This window comes from Bos indicus x Bos taurus, chromosome 22 (assembly GCF_003369695.1).
Source record: "Bos indicus x Bos taurus breed Angus x Brahman F1 hybrid chromosome 22, Bos_hybrid_MaternalHap_v2.0, whole genome shotgun sequence".
NCBI lineage: Eukaryota > Metazoa > Chordata > Mammalia > Artiodactyla > Bovidae > Bos > Bos indicus x Bos taurus.
In genome coordinates this window covers 7,970,262-7,995,344 of record NC_040097.1, presented here as the reverse complement: position 1 = coordinate 7,995,344, position 25,083 = coordinate 7,970,262, and the positions used below count along the sequence as shown (strand labels likewise).

The window sequence follows — 25,083 nt, the reverse complement described above, 5'->3', positions numbered from 1 at the left end:
CTATCCAGTGAGTGGGGAGTGAGTGAGGGAAGACCAGCCCGCATCCTTTCTTCATTTCCACTGCCCGTCTCTGGAGGGGCGCTCTTGACCTCAGTCTTGTCAGTGACACGGTTATCCCCTAGAATCCTCATGCCGCAGGAAGTGATTGGAGGACCCAGAGGAAGACAGCGGGCTACTTTGTTACAGGCTTGAACCGTGGGTGCTCCCCCTCCCAGGAGGTCCTCCAGGACAAGGCTTCCTGCCACCTTTCCCAAGGTCGCAGGCCCTGGCGCGCAGACGACCACTCGCTGACTTCACGGTCTACCGGGCTATGTTGAGAGTCGGGAGTGGGGGCAGGAGACTTCCCCAAGGTCATTCAGACAAGAGTGGCGGCTGGCCAAGGACATCCTGGCCACCAGGAGCAGCCTCGGTTTACCCTCCTCTCCGCCACAGGTTTCAGGAACCCATCCGGTGCACCTAGGTCCGCAGGGCGTCAGAATGGCGGGGCAGCGGGGAGGGACGCAGATGCGTGGAACAGGGAAAGACCCCTCCAGGATGTTTCCTAAGGCGTAGCTGGGCTCTCCTGAGCGTGAGCGTGTGTGTGTGTGTGTGTGTGTGTGTGTGCGCGTGCGTGCGCGTGTGTGCGTGTGTGTGTGCGTGTGTGTTGGCTGGGGCGGGCAATCAAGTTCCCACCTTCTCTCCTCCTTCTCCCACCCCGACTGCGTCCCAGACCCTAGAGGACGCCAAACTGAGACCTCAGGAGAGGCCTCGTGCGCGGGGCAGACTGACGCCACTTCCCGCCTCCTCCCTGCCGATCCCTGTCCTGGACCACGAGCAACATCCAGAGGCCGGGCGGAGGCAGGAGAGGCGGAGTTGCCTTCGGGAGCGGGGCCGGGAAGGAGTGGGGGCGGGGCCGGCGAGGGGGCGGGGCCGGCGAGGGGGCGGGGCCGGCGAGGGGCGGGCGTCCGCGAGCAAGCAACCGCAGCGCGCTCCCCCGCGTGGGTTCCCGCGCCTCACAGGTAAGGGCGGGGTGGAGGTCGCGCGTCTGGGGCAGAGCCCTTTTACTGTCCCCTCTCCTCGCTCCAGGTGAGACTTTCGTCTCCGCGCCCCCTCGGGCCGCCGCGCGCCGCCCCTCCACTACTGCTCAGTCCTCAGCGGCACTCACGCTCGCTCGGGGCCCGTCAGAGTTTGTCCGAAGGCCCCTCCCTCCCAGCGGGGTTCAGCTTCGTCCTCCCTGCCCCTTGGTCACCCTGTCACCATGGGACAGCCTCTCTGGTCCCGTGCCTGACAAGAGGGCAGTGCCCAGGGGCTTGGCCTGGGCTGTTGGGCGACCTCGTGGGCAGCACCCAGCTTGAGGAACTTGGTGCCAGGAGGTGACGCAGTCTAGTGTTGCCACAGGGAGAATGGCATGGGCAAACGCCTGGTGACTGGAACAAGATCCCATGTTTGGGAAGTTCCAGTGACTGCGTGTGCCTGGCCAGGGAGAGGAAGGAAGGCTGTGAAAAAATGGGGGGTGGGGTCTAGGACAAGGTGCCTGGAGCCACTGAGGCCCAGAGGAAGGGTTTGGGGGAGAGGCCCAGGTGGGGACTGGAACCTGTCAGCTGTGACAGCTCAGCGCCCCCTCCCTAGGGCAGCTCCTCCCTCCTCTCTCTGTCTACCGCCCCAGCTTGCTGGATAATCAAGGGGCTTCCAAGGCAGCCCAGGAAAAAGCCTCCGCAGCAGGCAGCACTTCCTTGCTGACCAGGAAATCATAGACAGGGTGTGGCCAAGGGGCCTGAGGGGCCAGGCCTTGGAGAAGGCAGGGGAGAAAGGGACCCAGCGTGGAGAGAGGCCAAGAATGCGAGAGAGAGAGAGAGAGAGAGAGAGAGAGAGAGAGAGAGAGAGAGAGCGAGCGAGCGAGCGAGCAAGCAAGCGAGCCAGAGTGAGCTAGCAGGTCTGGCTGCTGGTTAGATAGCTGCAAGGACCGGCAGCTGACTCACCTGGGCATGCCAAGGCTAGCCAGTCTGTCCTCACCCTGCCCCATGGTGACCGTGAAAGCTGCCTGGGGAGCCTAGGTATTTGCTGTGTGCCCTGAGGTGAGTCGCCCAGCCTTTCTGAACCGCCTAGCTCAAGTGAGCTTCATGGGACTGGGAGCTGGAGGCCTGGGTCTGAGCCATGTATGTGCTCTATAGTTAGTGTCTTTGGGCCCTCCCGTTCCTTCCTGGGCCTCAGCTTCCCCATATGTACCTCCTGTGCAGGCTCCTAAGGAACCTTAGAACTGGATGGAGTGAGAGGGTAAGAAGGCCATGCCCTTAACCATCGGGCTGTGGCTTGATGATGGGACTGCTGTTTGAGGGAGGAGACTCCTGCTGGGTGCCTGTGGTGTTAGGTTCAGCACCTCTTTCTCCTTCCTCATACACACTCAGGCACACTCATGCCTGGCCTGGGTCCTGCCCTCACATTTCATTGCCCTTGGGATGAAGCCTGGGAGCTTCCTAGCCTGGGAGCAGAGGCTCTCAGGACTACCAGACCAGATGTTTTTAGCCTCAAATGCAGTTTTCTCCCCACCCACCACCTCACCAGCAATGCTTAGCCTCTGGCCTTTCCTTTGGGCAGTGTGACTCAAAGGTAGAAGATCCTTCTGGGGCCACAGACCTGGAAGGGTCCCAGAATAGTGTTGCCAGTCTGGGTCTGTAAGACTCAGCTCCAGGGGCCCCAGGCTGCACTGAAAGGTAAGGGAAGGTGAGAAACAGGTCCCCAGAAGAGCTCCCCTCCATCAGTTTATCCTTTCTGAAAGGGTTGGTCACTCGGTTGGTGACTGTTTGCAACTCCGTGGACTGTAGCCCGCCAGGCTCCTCTGTCCATGGAATTCTCCAGGGAAGAATACTGGAGTGGGTTGCCATTCCCTTCTCCAGGGGATCTTCCCAACCAAGGGACTGAACCTGGGTCTCCTGCATTGCAGGCAGATTCTTTACTGTCTGAGCCACCAGGGAAGCTCCTTTATCCTTTCTGCTGCTGCTGCTGCTAAGTCGCTTCAGTCATGTCCGATTCTGTGCGACCCCATGGACGGCAGCCCACCAGGCTCCCCCGTCCCTAGGATTCTCCAGGCAAGAACACTGGAGTGGGTTGCCATTTCCTTCTCCAGTGCATGGAAGTGAAAAGTGAAAGTGAAGTCGCTCAGTCGTGTCTGACTCTCAGTGACGCCATGGACTGCAGCCTACCAGGCTCCTCCATCCATGGGATTTTCCAGGCAAGAGTACTGGAGTGGGGTGCCATTGCCTTCTCTGTTATCCTTTCTAGGGTAGACTAAAAAAGCTGTGATTTAGTCAGAGTAAAAAGCTATAATTTAGTCTTCTCCATTTCATAGAGAAGGTGATTGAGGCCCAGAGATGAGCAAGGCTCTGGATAAGCTGGGAAATGGCCAAGACTGGGCAGAGATCAGAAGGGGCCTGTGGGAACTGCTGAGGTGTGAGCCACGCATCCAGGGTTGGGGTAGCAACTGGCAGCCCCATGTGGCAAGGGGAGGAAACCTGAGGGGGAGAAGAGCATCTCGAATGTGGCATTGGCTGGGCTGGGCCCCAAATAGTATCTGGGATCTGATGTTCAAGGCCTCCCAACAGTGAGTTATGTGCTGCAGGTCCCCAGCTCACCCTGATCTGGTCTCTAGTCTGTACCTGCTATTTTAACCACACCTTCCCCCCTTCACTTTTAGCCAGTGTCCTCACCTGTCAGCTCTGACCCTGACAGACTGCCAGCTAAGGTTGGAAAGGTCACCTTCCAAAGGATCTTTCCGTTCCACCAGTTTCTGGAGATGTGGGTGAGAGTCAGATGGGCCCAGGTGACACTTGCTGCACCTCTGACTCCTAGGCTGGGGTCGCTTGGTCTGTCTGAGTTGATTTGGAGCAACCTTCCCCTAGTCCTCCAAAGCAGCCTGGGGCTGCTGCAGGGCCAGCAGAAAGAGAAGAAGGCTGCAGCTGGGTGTCCAGTCATTTCTCCTTCCTGCCTCTCCCTCCCAAGGCCTCACCCTCCTGAAACAACAGCAGGAAAGGTGGGGCAGGAATGCCTGGGCCCATGGCCAGAGTTCTGAGACACTTGTCTCACTTTGTTGCCCCAGAGCCAATTCCCTGGGAATCATAGGCTCTTCCAGGGGCCTGGAATACCCTTCAGTGTCTTTAGGGCTGGGAGGGGGGAGATGATGAGACCCCTTCCCATTTGGTCTTTTGGGTCTGCCAGCATTGCCTCAAATTATGTCTCTAGTTCCCCCCGGGTCAACCAACTCAGCATGTCAGAGTTGGAGAGAGGCTGAGTCTGAGAGTCTGGGGTTAAAAGAGTATTTAATTTTCAATCCTAAGATGTATAGTCATGAAATCTGGGCAGATGACCTCGTTTACCAGGTCTGGTAGGAGAGGGCTGTGTCTGATTGGAGGCTGCAGCCTGGCTATGGCGGTGGGTTTGAACCTAGGCCCTTTGCTTCCTCTCTCTCCAGTCAGGAGGCTCCTTTCTCAGGTGATCCTGCCTTCTTGGTGGGTCCCTCTCTCCAGAGCAGGAGGTACAAAGACCTGCTCATCCCCAAAGCCCCCACATATGGAGTAGGACCTGTCCTGCAGGGTCAGCCAGGTGGGGAGCATGGAGGGGCTGGCTCCTGCCCACACTGATCTCACCCTCTCACTGCTTGGCATCTTCTCGTCTGCAGCTGTCACCAAGTCCGTGTCCCCAAGTCTGACTTTGAATATCACCAGTCCCCGACTCTGAGCCCCTCCATGGCTCCTCTGTCAGCCACTTAGGCAGCTCTTGGTGGGCCCCCTGCCAAGCCTGGGTCTTCATGCTATCGAGCCTTTGTGCTCTTGGTTCCCTCACCTGCATGCCTTGTCCTCTCTGCCTCTTTTATTTCCTGTTCATCCTTCATGCTCCAGCAGGCAGTCCCCTACTTCCCCCAGACCTCTTCTTGTTTATAAGGCAAGACAGGGGGTCCTGAGTCATGACCTTGAGAAAAAGGCTGTGCCCTTCTGACAATATCCTTGTTTCCAGAGACTCTGTGGAGAGGGGGCTAGGTCAGATCACTACTAGATGTTACTCTGAGCCCTTGGGAGCCATGGTGGGTGTTTGAGCAGGGGAATGAACAAGCCAGAGGGCTTAAGGAACATCTGCCTTTTGGGTAAAAATAGATGTTTCTTTAGGCAATTCTGAGCCCTCTCTACTACTCCTTCAGGCTCCCCTCAACTGGGTCCAAGTAGAGCATAAATAGGAGTCACTGGTCTGTTTAGAACTCCCCTTTGGGGTGACCTGGGCTCCCTACTCAGTTCTGAGGTGGGGTGGTCTTGGGCCTTGCTTTTGGGCATCTGGCCTGAGATGAGCACTGACCATGCTCCCACAGCTGCTCTAATCTGTGCTCTGTCCACAGGCCTGAGTCTGGCACCCTGGCCATGTGCAGCCCAGAGGAGGCGGCCCTGCTGCGGCTGGAGGAGGTTTTCTCAGCCACCCTTGCCCGCATCAACAGCCTTGTCTTCCAGCCCCTTCTTGAGGCTGGTGAGTTGAGGCTCTCCAGTGAAAAAGGTGGGGGCCACAGGAACCATCCTCCTAGGGACAGGAGTCCTCCCTGGTTGGATCTTCTAACCCTAACCCTAACCCTAACCCTAACTGCAGATGGGAGCGGTGGCATTTGAAGTGGATGGCTTTCGATGAGTCCAGGGTTCTCACGCCCAACTGTTGGCTGCTTCCTTCTCAAAGGGACCCCGGGGAGTTAGGCTCTGAACCCCATTCTAACCTAGGTCTGCTGTACATGGAGACAATATTCCATCTCTCCCAGGGCACAGGTCTGGATTCTCTGCCCAAATTCTCATCTTGCTGTCACCCAGGGCGTGACTGGAAGGCAGGATGCCCAGTCTGTGAAGTGACCTTAGGCAGGTGCCTTCATCTCAGGAGCTCTGTCGGCGTGTCTGTAAATGGCAGGGGATCACTGCACATTCTGGACCTGAGGAAGTTCTGAAACTCGGGGAATGTGTGTACTCAGTGGCCGTAGGTCATCAGTGCTGCCCCTATGTAATGAGGAGGTGGAAATGTGCCCCTGTTTAATCCAAAAGGGTGCCACCCACTACTGCAGCCTGCCCGTCCCTTGCTGAGCTCCAGGGGGCACGTGGGCTTCCAGTCCTGTCCCAAGGACCTCCAGGGCTCGTGGGGCTACTGCCCCTCGGGTGACCAGCCAGGGCCTGTGTGTGCTCCCTGGACGGTGGAGCGGCCCTGTTCCCCCTCACGGGGTGCTTGTGCTCCTGCCCCAGGTCCAGAGGCCTCAGACCCCTGGGGCCGAGAGTGCCTGCAGCTCCTGCAGCAGCTGCACAGCAGCTCCCAGCAGCTGTGGGACGTGACGGAGGAAAGCCTGCACTCGCTGCGGGAGAGGCTGCGCCGCCCCGAAGCTGTCGGCCTGGAGTCCCTGCTGCTGCTGCAGAGCGCAGACCGCGTCCTGCAGGTCCACCTGGAGTAAGATAGCCCCGGTGGGCTGGGGGCTGGCGCTGGGACTCACCTGGCTCAGGGCTTCGGCAAAGATTTGCACTCGGCCCTGGGGTTGGGTGTTAGCCTGGGGGCAGGCTCAGACACCCCAGATCTGAGCCTGGTGACCTCCCAGGGAAGAAAGACTGAGTTAGAATTGTCCGGTTGAGTCAGTGAGGACTCAAGATCAGCAGTGCCCAGAGCCAGGCCCTCAGGGCTGTAGCCACTCAGCGGGTAGGATCTAGGAACCCCAGAAGGGCAGGCCCTTGAGTCTGGACCTGAGGGTGGGGCCTGCAGGGTATCCCTGGTGCTACCTACAGGTACATCGAGTCCTACACATGCTGCGTGGCAGTGCAAGCCTTTCAGAAGGCAGTGAAGAGGAGGAGGTGAGCACAGGGCACCGCGGTGGGCCTCTGAGAGGGGCGTGTCTGGGAGAGAGGACGTGGGGAAGCCACGACCCCAGAGCAGTGAGTGTCACAGCCCAGGATTCATCCTGAGCGCTCCTGGCTCTGGCAACCCCACGCTGATCCACACCCCGGAAGAGGGGCAGGGAAGCCTCGGGAGGCTGTGAGCAGAAACCAGAGACACCAACTAGCAGGAGTGACCCTGGGGCAGGGGAGCATTCCTGATTCCTACTCAGGGAGGGCTGCTGTAATCAGTGATCCCTTCAGTCTCTGAGATGCTCCTCCCAAACCTCAGCCACTGTTCTCATGGGAGAGAGCTTTGGGGTCTGGGATTGGTCCTGGGATCTGAGGGATTAGCCAGGGCAAGGAGGCAATGGTGGTGGGTGCGGGAACAGAGGAAGGGAGAGTGACGGGGCGCTGGCCCTCCCTCCACTCAGTGAGTACTGGCGGGGCCAGCGGAAGGCGCTGCGGCAAGTCCTGTCTGGCCTGAGCTCCGAGGGCTCGGTGGGCACGGCCCTGCTCCAGGCCCTCCGCCAGCCACTCGCCCATCACGTGCAGCAGTATGTGCTCCTCCTGCTGAGCCTCGGGGACACCGTCGGGGAGGTAGGTAGCAGGGGTGCAGGGGGCAGGGGGCCAGGGCGGTATCGATGCTTACCAGACCTGCCTCTGTGAGGAAGCTGACGGATGGGAGAAATGGGCCTCTGGCTCAGGGAACCCCTTACGTCAGGAACCCCTTGTTTGAAAAGGATCTGGCCTGCCTTGGGGACATCATCTTGTTCTGGGGGTTTGAAGGGCCATGTCCTTGCCCTGGGGTATCTGAGTTACATGGGCCTTCCCTGGCGGAGCCAGCGGAGACCCAGAGAGCAGATGTAGACTCGTGTGCTGGGTGTGAGGACACATGGCCCAGGCCCAGGTGGAGCATCATCAGATGGTCCTGAATCCCCCGGAGGCATCCTTCTGCTGACCTCTCCTCAGAGGAAGAGCCAGCAGGGAGAAAAGAACAAACTCCTGACCAGCTGGGCCAGGGCAGGGCTGGGGCAGTCATCCCAGAGTGGGGGAAGGTTCTGACGAGCCCCCGCCCCGGTGGCTCTGTCCCCCCACAGTGTCACCCCACCCGGGAGCTGGTGATACACGCCGCCAGCCTCTTTGGGGACTTGCAGTCCTTCATGAGGCAGGAGCTGGACCAGGCCACGGCCACGCAGGCCCTCTGGCCCACTCTGAGTAGCCGGCTGAGGGTGAGTTCCACGCCTGAAGGGCGCTCTGAGAAGACCCTCCCATCCAGTGGGGGCCCCCTGGGTGGCTCGAGCTGCCTGCTGCATTCTCCATGCTTCAGTTTCCCCACCCAAATGGGGCAGTGGCTAAAGCAAGTGTCTGTGACACTTCTCTGTCCAGCCATCTTCACGCATTTGTTGAGCACCTCCTGGGCTGGGATGTGAGCTGCTGGCTCTGGAAGAGCGGTCACAGAACCGACCCTCTCTCCTGGGATGTCACTGAATGATTGCACCCTCGAGCCACTGCCTACACTGCCCCTACAGGGGGAAAATCCCCTGTGTTCTGATGAGGCATGACAGGCTTGGGGCCCAGAGAGGAGAATTAGGAGGACAAATGAAGGGGATAAGAATTGCCAGAGAGAGGCAGGGATTGTAGAAGCCTGGGTGAGAGTTGATGGGGGCTTGGTCGTGGCCATGGCCTGAGATGGGGTGGAGGAGGACAAAGCAGGGCTTCAGGAGAAGTTGTGACGTCTTGCTGGGAGTAGCCAGGAATGAAGCACCACCAGCTCAGAGCCCCAGTGCCCATCACTGACCTGGGGGCCTCCAGGAGACGCTCAGAGTGTGGGTGGAGGTGCCTGGGGCCGAGGCAGGCAGTGGGGTGACTGGTGCAGTGTCAAGAACGGGGGTCCCTGAGCTCTGCAGTTCCCTCCTTGCCTCACCAGGATGTACTCTGCACCCCCGCTCGCCGACTCTTGCAAGACAGCCAGGACGTCCCCGTGACAGTCACCCCACTGCGGGCAGAGCGCGTGCTGCTATTTGATGATGCCCTCGTCCTGCTGCAGGTGGGCTGGGGCTGGCCAGAGGTCTTGGGAATGGTTGAGAAAAGGAGGAAAGAGACAAGTGCCTGGGGGAGATGAGGGGGCTGAGGCATGGAAAGGGTGCTACTTGCCTATCCAAACCTATGTCTCCTGAAGCCTGGTTTGGGGGTTTTGATGCAGTTTGAGTTTTCCTCCACCCCCGACTGCCCCCTCTGTGCTCCAGGTACACTGACAAGACCCTCACTAAAAGGCGCCGAGCCCTTTCTCACCTCTGAATCTGGGCACGTCCTGTTGTCTCTGCGGGACCCTCTCTTGTCCTTGCCCATGTCTGGCACGTTCCTTCTCCCCTTCAGGCCTGGGCCTGGGGCCACTTCCTCCTGTGGCTATTGCTAGGCGGGAGAGGTCACTACACAAGATGTTCCAGAGGAAGGGAGGTTTGGTCTGGCTCTCAGAGCAGGGATGACATTCCAGGTAGAAGGAGCAGCACAGGGAAGGTTCAGGCTGAGGAGAGTTTGTGGCAAGTGGAGAAAGGAGGGGGCACATGACCTGGGGCTGTTCTGTGTGGTCTCAGGTGTCAGGCTCGGCCGTAGGAACTTCAGGGAGGTTTCCAGAAGGGGCTCACAAGGTCCAAGCTGCATTTCCGGAAGACCACTCTGGTGGCCCTGATGGAGCAGGACGTGGGGGATTGTGGGAGACTGATCCTGGGTCTTGGGTGGGAAGGGAGGTGGAGGGGCTGCCCCGGAGATGGGAACAGGCAGGGGTGGTGGGGGACTCAGCGCTGGGCATGCTGAACCGAGCAACCTGGGGACACCCAGGGGCGTGCTGAGCTGGTGCTTGGGAGCAAGGCCAAACCAGAGAATAGGTGAGCATCTTGCCCACCTATGCCCCATCTTCTTTCAGGGCCACAACATCCACACCTTTGATCTGAAGCTGGTGTGGGTAGAACCTGGGCAGGACAGGTGAGCGCCCCTCTCCAGTGACACCTCAGGCCTTCCCTCCCTCTACCCCATGAAACCTGCCCACCCCAGGGCTCTGACTGGGACCCGCCCGCAGCTCCCTTCTGAATGGAACTGGGGCTGACTCATCACCTCCATCTGTCTAGGTGCACGTTTCACCTCCTCACACCCGAGGAAGAGTTCTCCTTTTGTTCCAAGGACCCGCAGGGCCTGGTGAGTGTGGGTGGACTGTGAACTCGGGGATGAGGATTGGGGGAGGAAGGGAAGGCGACAGGAGGGTAAGGGGAGGGCATAAGGATACTGCCCTGGAGGCTCCTTGGGAATGTCAAGCCTCTGGAGCCATGGCCAGAGTGAATCAGGCGTCTGCCTGGACGCAGGCATAAGACTGCCATAGAGAGCAGGTATTTTTCTCTGTGAAGCCAGTGTTGAGGCCTGCTTGATGGTTTTGTTTGGCCGCTCTGGGAAGGCCCCAAACTGCAAGTCAGTATCTCAGATCTGGATGAGGCCCTAGGGAGCAGTGTGGAACTGTTGGAGCTTCCCCCAGGTGACAGAGTGGGGTGTTGGGGGGGGGTGGTACCTGGGGCCACCCCAGGAGGCTTCCTGGAGGGGCTGCCTCCAGCAGCAGTGACCTGTCCTGTGTTTCCCCTGTCCTCCCCCAGGTGGTCTGGCAATGGAAGGTTACCCAGGCTGTGTGCCAGGCCTTGCGTGGGAAGAAGGACTTCCCGGTGCTGGGAGCGGGCTTGGAGTCTTCTGAACCCCCCACCTGCCGCTGTGGAGCATACACCTTCCGTGCAGAGGGCCGCTTCTGCCAGGCCACCTACGAGGGCGAGTGGTACTGGGGCAGGCCCCATGGCAAGTGAGTGACCGAGGCTCTGGGCCAAGCAAGGCAGGGGTCCTCCTGGGAGTCTGGGGAGCACATAGGACCGGATGGACCTTATTGCCTCGGGGCATGAACCAGAGGCTGTTACCCTTTCTGGTCAATTCTGTCAATTTTTAAGTCCTCCTGAACAGCACTGGCCCATAATAGGTTTGTGCCAAATAGTCTTGATGTCGGTGAGGCTGGGGAGCCCGGGACAGGCATCAGGAGGCCAGACTGCAGGGCCCACAGTTACTGTTCTGTTCTCAAGGCGGGTGAAAGAATAACTAGTGTCTGTGTAGCGTTTTCTGGTGGCCCTTATAAGAATGGCCTGAGGGAGTGTTAGCATGCCCTTTGTAGATGCAGAAACCTTGACTTTCTCCAGGCCTCAGGGTAGGTTCTAGGGGGAGCCTGGCCTCAACTGCAGATCTATACGACTCTACAGGCAGATAGGCTTTTGAAGAATGTGGCCCTAATTTGTGCCACAGCTGGCGAAACTAAGGCCCAGAAAGCAGAAGGGACTTGCCAAGGTTTTGCTGGCAAGCATTCCACTCATTTCTGATACCCTGCCTACTTCCAGAAAGGGCTTCAGGAAGCCTGTGAACAAAAACACAGAAAAAGCAATGCTGTGTCAGAAGAGGAGATGAGGATGGTAGAAACCCCACTGACTCCTAGTGCTTGGCTTGAACTTGAAGGTTATCTCTGAGATTCCTGTTGGTCAAGGGAACAAGGCAACCTGGTAGAACTTTCCCTGCTGCGTGTAGAGTGCCCTCCGTGAGGCTGCAGGGGCAGCTGTGCCAGGAGTAGGGAAGGGCTGAGAGCCCATACAGGGTCGTAGAGCTTAGGGAAGAGCCCCAGTGGGAGCAGAGAGTCCAGTCCAAGGGCAATCGAGGCCTCTGAGAGAGTGTATGGTGGAGGCCGGCTGGGGGACTTGTGTATGCTGAAGGATGGTCTGGTGGGCCTGACACCCATGGACCTGTGACTGTGGACCTCGACTGTGTTCCAGGGGAACCCTGAAGTGGCCAGATGGGCGGAATCACGTGGGGGATTTCTGCCAGGGCCTGGAGCACGGGTAAGGCTGGGGCTGACATGGGGCTGCGTGGTGGGGGTTCCCACCCCCATCACTGTCACCGGCCTGGCCCCACCCTAAATTCCCAAACCTCCAGCAGAAACTTGGAGGCCTTCTGGTCTAGCTCCACTCATTGTCCTAAAGGGGAAACTAGGCTCTGAGGAGAGGGCAGGTCATGGAGGGAGTGGGCTAGGGCCAGAAGGGCCATGGCTAGGGCCATGAATCTCAGAGTCATGGGGGTGGGGTGGAGGTGGGGTATCCTGAGGGGCCCTTAGGAAGAAGAGGGACCTGATCGCCTATAAGATTCTCCTCGTTGTCTGCGAAGGCACCTCGGAAGCAGGGACACTCCTGGGCATGGAGGGGGTGTGACAGGTGTCTGGGGCAGGGCCGTGGCCCCAGTGCTGACCACCCTCCTTGCCCACCCACACTGGCAGCTTTGGCATCCGCCTGGTGCCCCAGGCCTCCGAAGATAAGTTTGACTGTTACAAGTGCCACTGGCGGGAAGGCAGCATGTGCGGCTATGGCATCTGTGAGTAAGTGACCCTCATCTGACGAGGGGTAGCCTTGTGGGCTGGGCACGTCCTCTGGGAGGCAGGGCCAGCCATTGGTGACCCTCCTCAGGTACAGCACCAGCGAGGTGTACAAGGGCTACTTCCAGGAGGGCCTGCGCCATGGATTCGGGGTCCTTGAGAGTGCCCCACAGGCCCCTCGGCCCCTGCGGTACACAGGCCACTGGGAGAGGGGCCAGCGGAGTGGCTACGGTGTCGAGGAGGACAGCGACAGGTGAGCACTCTGCAGCGCCCCCAGCAGGATTAAGGAGAGAGAGGACCCTCACAGACCAAATGCCTCTAGGCGTGGGTTCCCTGTCATCAGTGGGTCCATTCTGTCTGTCTCCCAGAGTCTTTCTGAAGCCCCTCACTTCCACTCCACGCCCTCAGTTGCTGCTGAGGCTCAGGTTGAGGGACCCTGACCTTGACTGCAGATGCACCCCCCCGCCCAACTCCAGCCCTTCGCTCTGTCAGAGAGGAGTTTGTGCCCCCAAGATCTGGTCCCCTCAAAGGGTCACAGCCCTTCCAGGTTCTCTGGGCTGAGACAAAGCCCAGTGTCCTTGGCCTGGCATCCGAGGCCTTTCCTGCTCCTCTGAACTCATCCGTGCCATGACACCTGTGTACCCCCCAGCCTTCTAGACCACTGAAGTGAAGTGAAGTGAAAGTCGCTCAGTCGTGTCTGACTCTGCGACCCCATGGACAGGCCAGAATACTGGAATGGGTAGCCATTCCCTTCTCCAGGGGATCTTCCCAACCCTGGGATCAAGCATTAGCAGGCGGATTCTTTACCAGTGGAGCCACCAGGGAAGCCCTCTAGACCACTGAACGTCCCCACATATCTGACATGTACTGATACCGCCATGGCTTTGCATGTGTCACAGTGGCAATCTCACTCCATCTGTCCTTCCTGCCACCTCTCCCAAGAAGCCTGCCAGGATGCCCTCCCCCAGGCAGGCTTCCTTTCTCCTCCACCCTCTATTCCTCTTGTCAGTCCTAATCTCACCTCCCCATGTCTGACTTGAGTGAATTCATGTCCTGGCTCCTTATCTGCCCCTTGCCCCCCCACCCTGGTCCCATGCCAGCAGAGCACACAGAAGGTACGTGGGAACAATTCTGATCCAACTCCGGCCATCTTCTCTCCCCCCCACCCCCCAGGGGTGAGCGCTATATTGGCATGTGGCAGGCTGACCAGCGCCATGGCCCAGGGGTCATGGTCACCCAGGCGGGTGTCTGCTACCAGGGCACCTTCCAGGCAGACAAGATGGTGGTGAGTACGGTGACCCACATGTGTCCTGAGCTGAACTGAAGCTGGTCAGGGGTGGATGGGGCAGGAATCAGGGTTCTGATGTGCTAGAGCGAGCCCAACCCTGGGCCAGAATCCAGTTCTGCCACCTGCCTACCCTGGCCTTGGCTGAGCCCTGCCCCTCCCAGCCTCAGTTTTCCCTTCAGCAGCTCAGGTTACCTACCTATTATAATGACTCACTGGAACAGCAGTAATGAAGTGAATGGTAATGAGAATGCCAGCAGCCTCCTCTGCCCACATTGATAGACCACTAACTGGGTGCCTGCAAAAAAGAAAATGGGAGTGTTAGTCACTCAGTCACGTCTGACTCTTTTGTGACCCCACGGACTATAGCCCGCCAGGCTCCTCTGTCTTGTCTGGAATTCTCCAGGCAAGAATACTGGAGTGGGTTGCCATTCCCTTCTCCAGGGGATCTTCCTGACCCAGGGATCGAACCCAGGTCTCCTGCTGCATTGCAGGCAGATTCCTTACCAGCTGAGCCACCAGGGAAACCCTGGTGCCTAGCTCTGGGCTAGGCCTCCCAGCGTGGTCTCGTGGGATCCTCCCAGTAGCCCTGGGGTTCGTGTCGTCGTCCCTAGTGTATGAGTGACTAATGTGAGGCTCAGAGAGGTCAGAGAACCTGCCTAGTGTCACATTCTGTTGAGTGACAGAAATGAGTCTCAAGCCCAGGTATCCTGAGCATGGGCATATCAACCCCCACCTTCTGTCTCACCCACACCCTGCCAGGTGGTTGGCATATAGTATGGCTCGGCCTGATGGCTGTTATTGATATTGTGGCTTGTTTGTTTAGCTACACTTTGTTCTGGAAGGAGTTGAAGGAGGAAGAAAAGATAAGAATAGGCACATAAAATAGATTTAAAAATAAGAACACAAATTGTATCCCATTTGGCTCTGAAGCTTCCTGGCAACCAGAGCCGCAAGGGAGCCTGATGAACTCCGCTGCCCCTGGCATCAGTGACAGGAAAGTAGAGATGGTTCAGGAAAAGCCCAGCACTTCCTGAGCTGTAGGTGGGAAGGAAGGGTCCCCCAGAAAACTTCCTGAGAGAGGCTGCTGGAGGGGAGAAGCCAGGTCTGAGGGTATCAGTCAGAGTAACCCAGGATCGAGGTGCATGGTGTTTGTGCAGTCCAAGGGCTGGCATCCCACCTGGGCACAGTCCTAGGAGGTGTGCCAGGGCTCAGGACCCTTCTCCTCTCCCTACCCCCAGCCTTCTGGCCCTTCCTAACCCACTGCTCCTACCCTCCCCACTCCTTCTCTAGGGCCCAGGGATCCTTCTCTCTGATGATGATTCCTTATACGAGGGCACTTTTACCAGGGACCTGACCCTCGTGGGGAAGGTGAGAGCCACTGAGACCCTTCTCCACTCTGCGCTGTGACCTTGGCCAGAATCTATAATCTCCCTGCTTAGACCCAGGACTGAGGGTGGGTGGAGAAGGTAGGGGGGGCCTCTCCCATCTCCACTATATCTAGGGGGCATGTGCAGTGACCTTTCTCTGCCACGAAGGTGCAGTTTGATTGGGTATGAGTCAAGAGGGCATAGGCAGGCTTGCCTTAGGTGCAGAGGGTCTGGTGGTCTCTTGTTTCTCCCGCTGGCTCCAGAGTTAGGGACCTCTACTAGTACCATCAGTGCCTTGAGTGGGGTCCCCTGAAGGCATTGTCCTTCAGGAAGCTTCTGCCCGAGCTGACCCAGGAGTAGGCAGTTATATCCCTCCTGGAGCCTTTGGACACGTAGGGGCTGTTTTCTCTTTGTAATGACTGGAGGGTATGGTGGCATCTAATGGATAGAGACCAAGAATGCCGTCCGTGAATGGGACAGTCCCATGCAGCAAGGAATTGCCCCTTCTTGGGGCCACTAATACCTCACGCCTTCCCTAAGGCCACTGCCTACTTCTGGACTTATTCCCCGCTCCCAGCCTCTGTGGTGGTCCCCCTACTCTGACCTCTGAGTCCCTACTGTGATTCCCTTGCCATCTTCTACCTCAGAGACAAGTCCCTTGGTGGTGGGCACAGGTCTCAGTCAGAGCTCCTGCAAGGGTGAAGGAGCCCCTTGGGGTGGGGCAGATTGAATGGATGGTGGGAAGGCCGCCCGTCCGTTTCCAGCCTTTGTGGCCCAGGATGATGGGCATGAGGCCTGTCATGATTGGGTAGAAGGGCAGCTGAACAGACAAATGGACAGACATCCCTGCATTCCTCTCCCGGCTTCCAGGGCAAGGTCACCTTCCCCAATGGCTTCACCCTGGAGGGCTCTTTTGGCAGCGTGTCAGGGAGAGGACTGCATACCCAGGGTGTGCTGGACACAGCTGCCCTCCCTCCAGATCCAAGCAGTACCTGCAAGAGGTGAGAGCCTGACCACCTGGCCTGTGCATTCTGGAGCCTTTCTGGGGGTTGTGCTTGTGGGTGCCCGTGTTTCTACCCCAAAGACTCAGGTCTCGTTAGAAGGGCTTTTCTGTACCTCCTCTTAGCTCTTTGGAGAGTTCAGAAAGCTCAGGTCACACAACCCTTATCAGAGACTCTGGGAATCAAGGGCCATGTGGTGATAACTCCACATGCCACAGAACTGAAGAAAAATGCTGTGTATAGCCTTTGCTTAGACTCTGTTTTTTTTTTCTAGGAAAGTACAAGATAGTTAAGCAAATGAGAATAAAATAGACAACTAAAGTATGAGTTGAGCTTAAAAGAAAAGGAGGTGCAGATAGGCAGTATAATTGAGCATTAGCCTGACTCTGAATTCCCTGGCAGCCAGGGTGAAAAGGGAAACTTGGAAGTGGATTCACACTCCTTATCATGGGGTATTTGAGAAGTGGATAGACTTCTTCCTTCTGGGGACAGAGTTCTTCCTTGGGAAAATAGGTGTTCAAGTGGTGACTCTTGTATTGTCTGTTGAGATGTGGTTGGTGGTTCTAATGGTGCCAGCCAGCATTTCAGAAGTTGATTTACCTGACACATCATCCCAGCATGTTTCTTTTTCTCTGACAGCAGGAGCTAGAAGTGGATGGCAAACCCTAGGGGCATGAGCCCGGGTTAGGTGCAGGTGTAGGGATATCTGTCAGTGTGACAGGGGAGGGCAGTGCTCACCAGACACGCACACAGCCAGACCCCTGGGCCTAGCGACCGAGACAGGATCAAGCTCAGGAAGGAACCAGGTGTGGGAGGAGGGAGAGTCGGGGAACCCTGGGCTTTGGGCCCTCACCTCTCAGGCCAAGACCCCAGTCTCTGGACTTGGCCTCCAGCTCTCCAGATCTTTCTGTTTCCTTTCCAGGGCTCTGTGTGCCCCTGTCTCTTTTCTCTACCGTGGAGTAGATTCTCTCTGACCCTTCTCTGCCTCCTGTTTCTCCTCCTGGAGTCTTGGAGGTCAGACCCCTCTGCGTACCCCAGTCCATCCACCCCACCGGGCCCTAACTCTGGCCAGGCTGGATATCCCCACCTTTCCAAGGGCTGGACAGGGTCCTACACGGCTCCCTCCCTGTCCACGTTTCCCACCACCTCCATCGCAGGCAGCTGGGTCAGGGCGTCTTCCCCGTGGAGAGCCGCTGGCAGGGTGTCTATGGCGCCTTCCGGGACTTTGTTCGTGCCGGCTGCCCTGGGGACCTGCGGGAGGCCCTGCTGGGCTTCCACGTGCAGAGCTCAAGGGAGCTGCGCAAGTCGCAGGAGTACCTGTGCTGTGAGAGGTGAGGCCCAGGCGTGTGGGGTGTGTGTGCCCACGGGGTGTCCAGACCCAGGGCTGGGGGCAGTGGGCTCTGGGTGGGTGGGGGAGGGGGAAGAAGGCTTTCTGGAGGGGGCGGGCCCGGGCATGGGTGAGACGTTGTGTGTGGTGCCCCAGGACCTGCCCCGAGGACCAGGCGGGCAGGATGGAGGACCTCCTGGAGGAGCTGCTGCAGCACCGGGAGCCTGAGGCCCTGCAGCAGTGCCTCAGGAAGGTGAGGCTGCAGGGGAGGGTGCTGACTGCAGGGGACAGGCCTTGCTGAGAGGCCGCGGTGCTCCTGTCTGAGAAGCAGGGTCTTGCCCTGGTGCTGAGCATCTCTTTGTGGCCATCGCCTCTGCCCAGGCTCTGAGCAACTCTCTGCATCCCCTGGGGAAGCTGCTCCGGACGCTGATGCTGACCTTCCAGGCCACATACGCAGGTATCGGGGCCAACAAGCACCTACAGGGGCTGGCGCAGGAGGAGGTGAAGCAGCACGCCCAGGAGCTCTGGGCTGCCTACAGGTGAGCTCGGTGGCACTTGGGGACAACCACTGCCCTGTCCCCAGGGCGGGGGGCTCTGCCCTTTCTAGCCTCAGCTCTGCCTCTGCGCGGGGTAGGAATGGTGCCTCTGCCTTGGGTCTGGATTGAGAGAAACAGAGGATGGGTTGTTTAGTGTGCCGCTGGTGAGCATATGGGTGAGACAGTGGGGAGGTGATAACAAGGCCTGATTGCTGCCAGAGTCCAAGCCCCCGCCAGGCTCTGGGCTGGCTCTAACCCCACTGCAGGCTGATCCTGACCTGGACTCACACCCCATCTCCTGTCCTGTCCTGGCTGAGCTGTGACCCCATCAAACATTATAAACTGAAACCTTCAATGCTGTAGTTCGTTCTGTCCGGGTTCCAGGACACTCACGTGGACCTCCTGTACTCCCATCCCCCTCACTGCTGAGGTTTGGCAGCTGGGCTCTGCTAGCCTCATGCTTCATGGTTCTGGGAGCGGAACCCACCTGCCTGGCCTTGGGGACGCGTTCTGTGGAAGATGGCAGCCACACCGCCCCTCTCTTTGGTTCACAGGGGCCTGCTGCAGGTTGCCTTACAGCGCAAGGGCCAGGCCCCAGAGGAGGACGAAGATGCAGAGACAAGGTGACTGCCCCCAGGAAGTCTATGGGGTCTTCTCCACTGGTGCAGCCAGGCTCAGGTCCAGGGGATCCTTGTACCTTGCTCCTGGGACTTCCCTCAGGGAAGAGAGGTGTTTCTGAGGAAATGTTGGGGATTCATGCTGTTGACCACACTCTGTTTATATTGACCATTCAGGAATCATAAAGACCTGTGATCTCTGTTCCTTGAGCAGCCTGGAAAGGGACACTGTCACAATGCATCAAATGCACCTTTGTTCTGAACATATTATCCCAGCTTCATTTCTTAGGTGCCTGGAGGGTGAGCCGCTCCCTCAGGCACCTCCTTCTTCCTGTACATAGATGGGGAAACAGCCCGGCAGAGGCTGAGCCTGAGGTCACACAGAGCAGGAATTAAGTGGGTCATTAAATCTCTCGGCCCAGTGCCCCCGAGACCAAACCTCACAACTTGCCTTCAGATCCCAGGCCCAGGGCTCCTGATCAGAGGGGGAGGGGGATTTCTGTTACTGCATTGCAGGAGGCATGGGAAACAGGGTTAGACCTTAGGGTCTACTGACCTAGGGAGAACTTCCCCCTGAGTCCTGGCAAGCACAGAAAGCTAGGAGGCCGAACTGGACTAGCCCGGAGTGACTGCTGACAGCTTTGCTGCAGGTCGCTCGTCTATCAGGGCTGGGTTTTGCTTTCAGTCAAGTGCGGATCAAAACCCAACCTCACTTGCCATGTTGGTTCTCAAAGCTGAATGAGAGCATGAGGTGGTCACAGATGGCAGTTGATTGTGCGATGACTGAGAACGGGGCTGGGAAGGGTTTTCTCAGGGATGGGGGAGGCTGCAGGCAGGCATGCTGAGGTGGAATGCAGATTTCTGTGGGCTCTTGGGGGCAGCCCAGGTAGACCCCCACACGCGCCCTGCTGACCCTGAGCTGTCCTGGTGGCTCTCACTCAGGGACCTGCGGGTGCACAGCTTGGTGCTCCCTCTCATGCTGCCCAGCTTCTACTCGGAGCTCTTCACCCTCTACCTGCTGCTTCATGAGAGAGAGGACAGCCTCTACAGCCAGGGCATCACCCACCTGAGCCTCTTCCCTGACGCTAGGCTGCTTGAGTTCCTGGACGTGCAGAAGTAAGCCTCCCCACCATGCCACCTTGGCCAGAGTTCTTATGTAGCAGAGGATGCAAACTCAACTCCAGTAGTCTTCAGAGAAAAAGGGAAGAGGTTAATTGGCTTATGTACCCATGAAGTTCTAGGGTGTGGCCAGGACGGCTAGATTCAGGTATGGCTGGATCTAGGTGTTCAGCTGCATGAAAAAGGAAGTGACCCCTCTCTCTATTGGTGTGTCTCTGGTTTCCCCGTGTGGTGACAAACAGAACCAGTCACTTGAGGTTTATACTCTCTCAGCTCAGTCCCCACAAGGAGTTGGAGTCTCCTTCTCAACAGCTCTAGCAGAGCCTCTAAAGTTCCTCCCTGGCATGGCTAGGTTCTTGAATGTGCCCCTGAATGCTGGCTGTGGCCTAGATTGGCCAGGCTGACCTCAGTATCTACTGCTGGGGCTGGGGTAATATCACCTGCTCCCAGCTCTTGGACTGAGAGTGGGAGAGAGATGATCCTCAAGGGGGAAACTGAGGACTGTTCTGGAAGCAGGTCAGGGCCTCCCTTCTACCCTCAGTAATCAGAACATCCTTTATCCTCCATGCCCTTTCGATCTGAGTGTTGAGGGTATGAAGGCACTCCTGCCTCCCAAACCTGGTCCCCCTTTTCTCAAGGTAATGGTGCTTCCTATCCTCCCTTCCCCCAAAACCCTTGTTCCCCTTTCTGTTGTGGTGAATGTTTCCTGCATCTGACCAGTCATCAGCCCAGAGACCTGGTTGTCCACAGCTTCCCAAGGGTTTTCCTCTGCCGCCTCAGTGCCACCTCCTCCATGCTGGCCTCCCTGCTTCATTGGCTCTACTTCCCTTGAATGGCATCCCTACTTCTCGACAGCCTGTGCCAGCTCACCGAGCCCCTGGAGCAGTCTCCACAGCTGAGCTCTCTGGATGGACCCCCAGGACTTTGTGCAGGAGGGTCCCCTGGCCTGCAGCACCGTCCCTCTCTCTGCTCACTGTGTTTTGGGGCTGCATGGAGGGCTGCCCTCTCAGGGAATCCCTCCTGGCCTCCTATAGCCTGGGCTCCACACAAGTCCTCCCAGATGGCATTGTGCATCCCCAGCCTCTTTCCCGTGCTCAGCCCTCCTGGGGGACACGGGGATGCAGGGAATTTGCCCTCTGACTCAGAGGGCAAAGCCTCCCATCTCCCGTCTTATTTCAGGCACTTGTGGCCCCTCAAGGACCTCACACTGACGACCAATCAGGTGAGAGGGTGAGCCGGTTACCTGCCCAGGAGAGGGAGGCCTGAGCCTCAGCTGGGCCCCGGGTTACCCTCGTAGTCACGGTCTCAGGCCGCAGAGGTGGGTGAGGGAGAAGACGGCAAGCTTTCTGCAGTGTTCTGGTTTTCCATGTGGGTGAGTGTGCAGCCACAGTGACCAGCCTCAAGCCAAGGCTCCACCCCTTTTACTGGCTGTATGGCTGTGGGTGGAATATTTGATCTCTGTCCCTCAGTTTCCCCATCTGTGGAAGTACCTACTGCTGCAGTACTAGTACTGCCTCATGCGATTGTTGCGGGAGGAGGGGCAGGCCAGAACAGAGGAGGCACTGGTGTTCAGTGTGCTTGCTGGATTGGCAGCATCAGCGTTGCTGGGAACTATTTAGAAAGGCCAATTCTTGGACCCACACCAAACGTACTGAGCCAGAAACTCAGGGAGGGAACTTGGAATTTGTGTTTCAACAAGCCCTGGGATTCAGCAGCTGTTGACCAAGGCACTTAGAACTGGGCAGCACCCAGTGACCATTGGCTGTTACGGTTCTCCTCTATCCACCTTGATCCTCCCACCTCCTGGAGACTGTTTACCCCACTTTACAGTCAAGTAAACTGACGCTTACAGTGGAACTGCGACTTGCCCTGGGTCGCTCAGCCCTCTGGTGCTGAAGCCAGTGATGAGGAAGGGGTGGGTGGTGAGGAGCCTGGGGACCAGCTCCAGCCCTGGGAAGGGGAGGCCTCATCTAACCCCCTCCCCCGACCACACAGAGATACTCCCTGGTCAGAGACAAGTGCTTCCTGTCGGCCACGGAGTGCCTGCAGAAGATGATGTGAGTCCGCAGCCTGGGGAGAGGGGCGTGGGAGGCAGGAGTGTGGGGACCCTGTTTGGGACTGAACCCGAGGGCCTTGATCTGGAGCCAGTTACCCTGCTGCAGCACCACGGTGGACCCCCGGGAGAAGCTGGAGGTGCTGGAGCGGACATACGGGGAAATCGAGGCCACCGTGTCGCGGGTGCTGGGCCGGGAGCACAAGCTGCCCATGGACGACCTGCTGCCGCTGCTCATCTACGTGGTGTCTCGTGCCCAGTGAGCCCCAGCTGGGGGTGGGCCCAGGAGCCTCCCTTCCCACCCTGCCTGCCCCCAACCAAGACATACTGCAAAGCCTTTGAACACTACCGTCTATGGGCAAAGCCTTTCTTGGGACAGATGGGGAAGCTGAGGCCCAGAAAGGCCCACCCAGGGTCCCATGGGTACCACTCACAGCGGGGACCACAGCCCAGGTGTCTAGCCACCCAGACCAGGGCTCCTTCCCAGCTGCTGGGCACCTGTCCTGATGGGTCCCCTTCTCCCTCTTGTGGTGGCGGCGGCGGTGCTCCAGAATCCAGCACCTGGGAGCCGAGATCCACCTGATCCGTGACATGATGGACCCTCTCCACACAGGAGGCCTGTATGACTTCCTGCTCACGGCCCTGGAGGTGAGGGATGGAAGCTGTTGGCCAAGGCAGGAATGCCCTGGCCTCTGGGGCAGACCCCTTTTGCCCCAGACACCATCACGGGGATGTGCTCAAATTCACAGCTAGTGTGTGTCTCCGTGGGAGGGGTCCTCACAGAGCCCCTGCTCTAGCCCTCGTTAAAAGGGGCTGAGTGGGGGAAAGTGGGCAGAGCACATCCCGGCCCTCGGCTCCCAGGGCTGAGTGTATTCCAGGCGGCGTCCCTGAGCACAGGAGGAGAGGGAAGGACCCCTTTCCTTGCAGACTGTGGCTGAGGGCTGATTGGAGACACAGTGGTCCAGACCTGGGAGCGGGTGCACCCGTGTTAGGCCCTAAAGCCTCTGCACGCGGCTGGGGGCTGGCAGGCCAGCTGGCTCCAGCCTCGCCTCTCTCCTGCCAGTCCTGCTACGAGCACATCCAGAAGGAGGACATGAGGCTACATCGCCTGCCCAGCCGCTGGAGCTCCAGGGAGCCATGGTAGCTCGGCTTCTCCTGGACACACCGCAGCGCTGAGAGGGCCGCTGTGGAATGCCCGCGGCCCGGGCCTGGCCCGGCCTGGCCCAGGGGGCAGAAGGCAGGATGGGCCCTGGAGGTGACTCTGGCTCTTTGAGGAGATGAGGTCCAGTTTCTCCAGGGAGATGCTGCTGGAGTCCTGACTGGGGTGAGGGTGACGGGTGTGGCCCTGGAGCTGGTGGTCTGTCCCCCACCACCCTCCAGCCAGTCTTGGATGACCTCCTTGACTCTGAGGCAAAGAGACCCTGACTTCTCCTTGCCTGAGCCTTGCCTTCACATGCCTGAGCTGCTCTGGGCCTCAGTGTTGCCATCTGTAAAATGGTGGACTAGGGGATCTGTAAAGAGCCTTCCATCCATCTTGCTGACTTCTGGCATTCTTCCGTAAGTCTGACTTTGGTCTGTTGGGCTGTAAGTGAAGTTCCTGTGTCGTGGGGGGTGTCATTCCATTTCTCCTGTCCTGGTCAGAGGCTCCAAACTGCTAGTGATCGCTTCCTTTATTGGGTTTTTTTTTTTTTTCCCATGAGTCATCTTCTGTTGACCTGCTTCTTTCCCAGCTCTGCCCCAGGGCGGTGCGGGCCTCTCTAGGCCTCAGGGTAGGAACTGTTCCAGCTCCACCCTGCTAGGTGGCCTCTGGTGAGGCCCTCCCCTCATTGGGTATGACATTGAGGGAGTGGGCTTGGGGGTCTCTGAACTGCAGTCCACATACAGTGGCCATGCTGGAGCAGGCTGGAGGGAGAGGGGAAAGAAACTCACCTTGCTTGCCTCACTGTCAGCAGGTGCCAAGGGAATTGACCTCTGGACCTGCAAGCAGGAAGGACAGGAGGGGCCCAAGGGTTCCGGGGGGACTGTGCCCAAGGATTCAGGGGGCCAATCCAAGGACCCTCAGAGATACTAGGGAGCATTGAGCAGAGGGCTGCAGGTGCCTCCAGAAGAAGGGGCAAAGCTGAGCTTCCCTGACTGGTTCCACCACATGAACAGCTGGAATGGAGAACGGTTTTGGGCTCTGGTTTTTGCCAGACATGCCCGTGGTGTCCTCACAGAGGTCCCTGGAAGAGGATTGAACTGGTGAAGAATAGGGATCCCCAGGATGCCGTGGGCATGCCCCTCCCCCAGGACTGTGGTAGCTCTCCAGCAGTTGTCAGCTGGTTCTTGTCCTTTAACGAGTGACAGCAGCCTTGCCTGAGGGCAGCCCTGAGGTGGTGCGATGCTGCAGCCTCACTCCCCGCACACTCCCTGGCTTTGTCAGCATCGGTGCCCACTCACCACAGTTCAGATTCACCAGGGCCCTTTCACCCATCCTCTGGCTGGGCCTCGCCCACACCTACTGAATTGGGGCCTCCTGACAGGGCTTCGGGAGATTCCCGGGGCAGCTCTGCTGTCAGACCCTTTCCGCACAACTGCAGAGCCAGAAGGGGCCTTCAGATTAGACAGCAGATTGACGGCTAAGGTCAGTGCTTCATTTACAGACAAGACGCCTGGAGCCAGGTGACCACCTGCCGTGTAAGTCCCCTGGGGAGGTTGATGGAGATGGCCTGTGGGCAGGCGTGTCCACCCTCAGTGATAGTGTCTCCCAGCCGCTGCTGGAGCCCTTTGGCTGCGGTAAGAGCACTGGTGTCCACTCTGAGTCTGGTTGGAAACCAGGGACTCTAGCACCTCGAGTGATCCAGTTGATGTGAAAAGCAGCCTCTGCCCCCGTCTTTCTGGTCCCCATCTCCTCTCCAGAATGAGGATTCTGCTTTCAGCAACAATCGCTAGGAAGTGGTAGAATTCTTCACAGTCTGTCTCAATCAAGACTCTCCAGGGCTGGAGAGGAGAGAGGCCAGGGGAGATGCTTCCCATTGATGGGGTTCTGACAGTCTCCAAAGGGCCACACTGGCCTTCAGGGGCCTGGACTTGGGGATGAGAAAGACAGAGACACTTGAGAGTTAGTAAATGGCCTCTCAGTGAGCAGATGTGTCCGAGTCACACAACCCAACCCCCCACTTTTCACTGCAGCCCTGACTCTGCAGACCCACCTTTGCCCTGGCCCTGCAGGCAGTCTCTCATGCAAGCTCTCAAACCCTGCTTCCCCCTGCCCCCCGCCCCACCCTTGACTACTTCCCTTCGACAGTCAAACCTGTCTGCTGCCCTCCCTGCTCTCCAGCTCCTGCCCCTGTTCTCTCCCCTAGAAATGTCCTCCTCTGGTCCCACTGGGTCCCAGTCTGTGCCATATTCACAGGCCCCGATCCCACGAAGCCCCGTGTCCCAAGGCAAAAGCCTCCCTGCTCCCCAGCCCTCTCTAGTGTCCGTTCCCCTGCTCCGTCACGTTACTGGT

At 58.4% G+C, this 25,083-nt stretch overlaps 1 protein-coding gene across 9 annotated transcripts; it reads left to right on the top strand.

The window, feature by feature from the left end:
* The first annotated feature begins 920 nt into the window (after nucleotides 1-920).
* ALS2CL (ALS2 C-terminal like) lies at nucleotides 921-23,130 on the top strand. Of its 9 annotated transcripts, none has more exons than XM_027522509.1 (26): nucleotides 921-998; nucleotides 5,360-5,484; nucleotides 6,234-6,432; nucleotides 6,762-6,827; nucleotides 7,283-7,448; nucleotides 7,949-8,080; nucleotides 8,779-8,898; nucleotides 9,775-9,833; nucleotides 9,977-10,043; nucleotides 10,490-10,686; nucleotides 11,693-11,758; nucleotides 12,190-12,288; nucleotides 12,377-12,538; nucleotides 13,459-13,570; nucleotides 14,864-14,941; nucleotides 15,811-15,941; nucleotides 17,099-17,272; nucleotides 17,425-17,521; nucleotides 17,650-17,807; nucleotides 18,359-18,427; nucleotides 19,364-19,537; nucleotides 20,720-20,762; nucleotides 21,536-21,597; nucleotides 21,703-21,852; nucleotides 22,145-22,241; nucleotides 22,657-23,130. In XM_027522509.1, exons 2-26 carry the CDS (start codon nucleotides 5,382-5,384, stop codon nucleotides 22,735-22,737), a joined length of 2,862 nt encoding a protein of 953 aa, XP_027378310.1. In that variant the 5' UTR covers nucleotides 921-998; nucleotides 5,360-5,381; the 3' UTR covers nucleotides 22,738-23,130. The 9 variants fall into 9 exon arrangements, 8 of the variants coding, with proteins under 8 accessions (XP_027378310.1, XP_027378308.1, XP_027378309.1 ...); XM_027522507.1 differs by having other exon boundaries at nucleotides 5,360-5,511; XM_027522508.1 differs by lacking the exon at nucleotides 921-998 and adding an exon at nucleotides 1,961-2,054 and having other exon boundaries at nucleotides 5,360-5,511.
* The last annotated feature ends 1,953 nt before the right edge of the window (nucleotides 23,131-25,083 follow it).

Coding starts and splice junctions, on each gene's coding strand:
- ALS2CL (XM_027522504.1), top strand. Junction 6,433..6,761: donor GTCCTGCAGGTCCACCTGGA/GTAAGATAGCCC, acceptor TGCTACCTACAG/GTACATCGAGTCCTACACAT. Junction 12,289..12,376: donor TGCGGCTATGGCATCTGTGA/GTAAGTGACCCT, acceptor GACCCTCCTCAG/GTACAGCACCAGCGAGGTGT.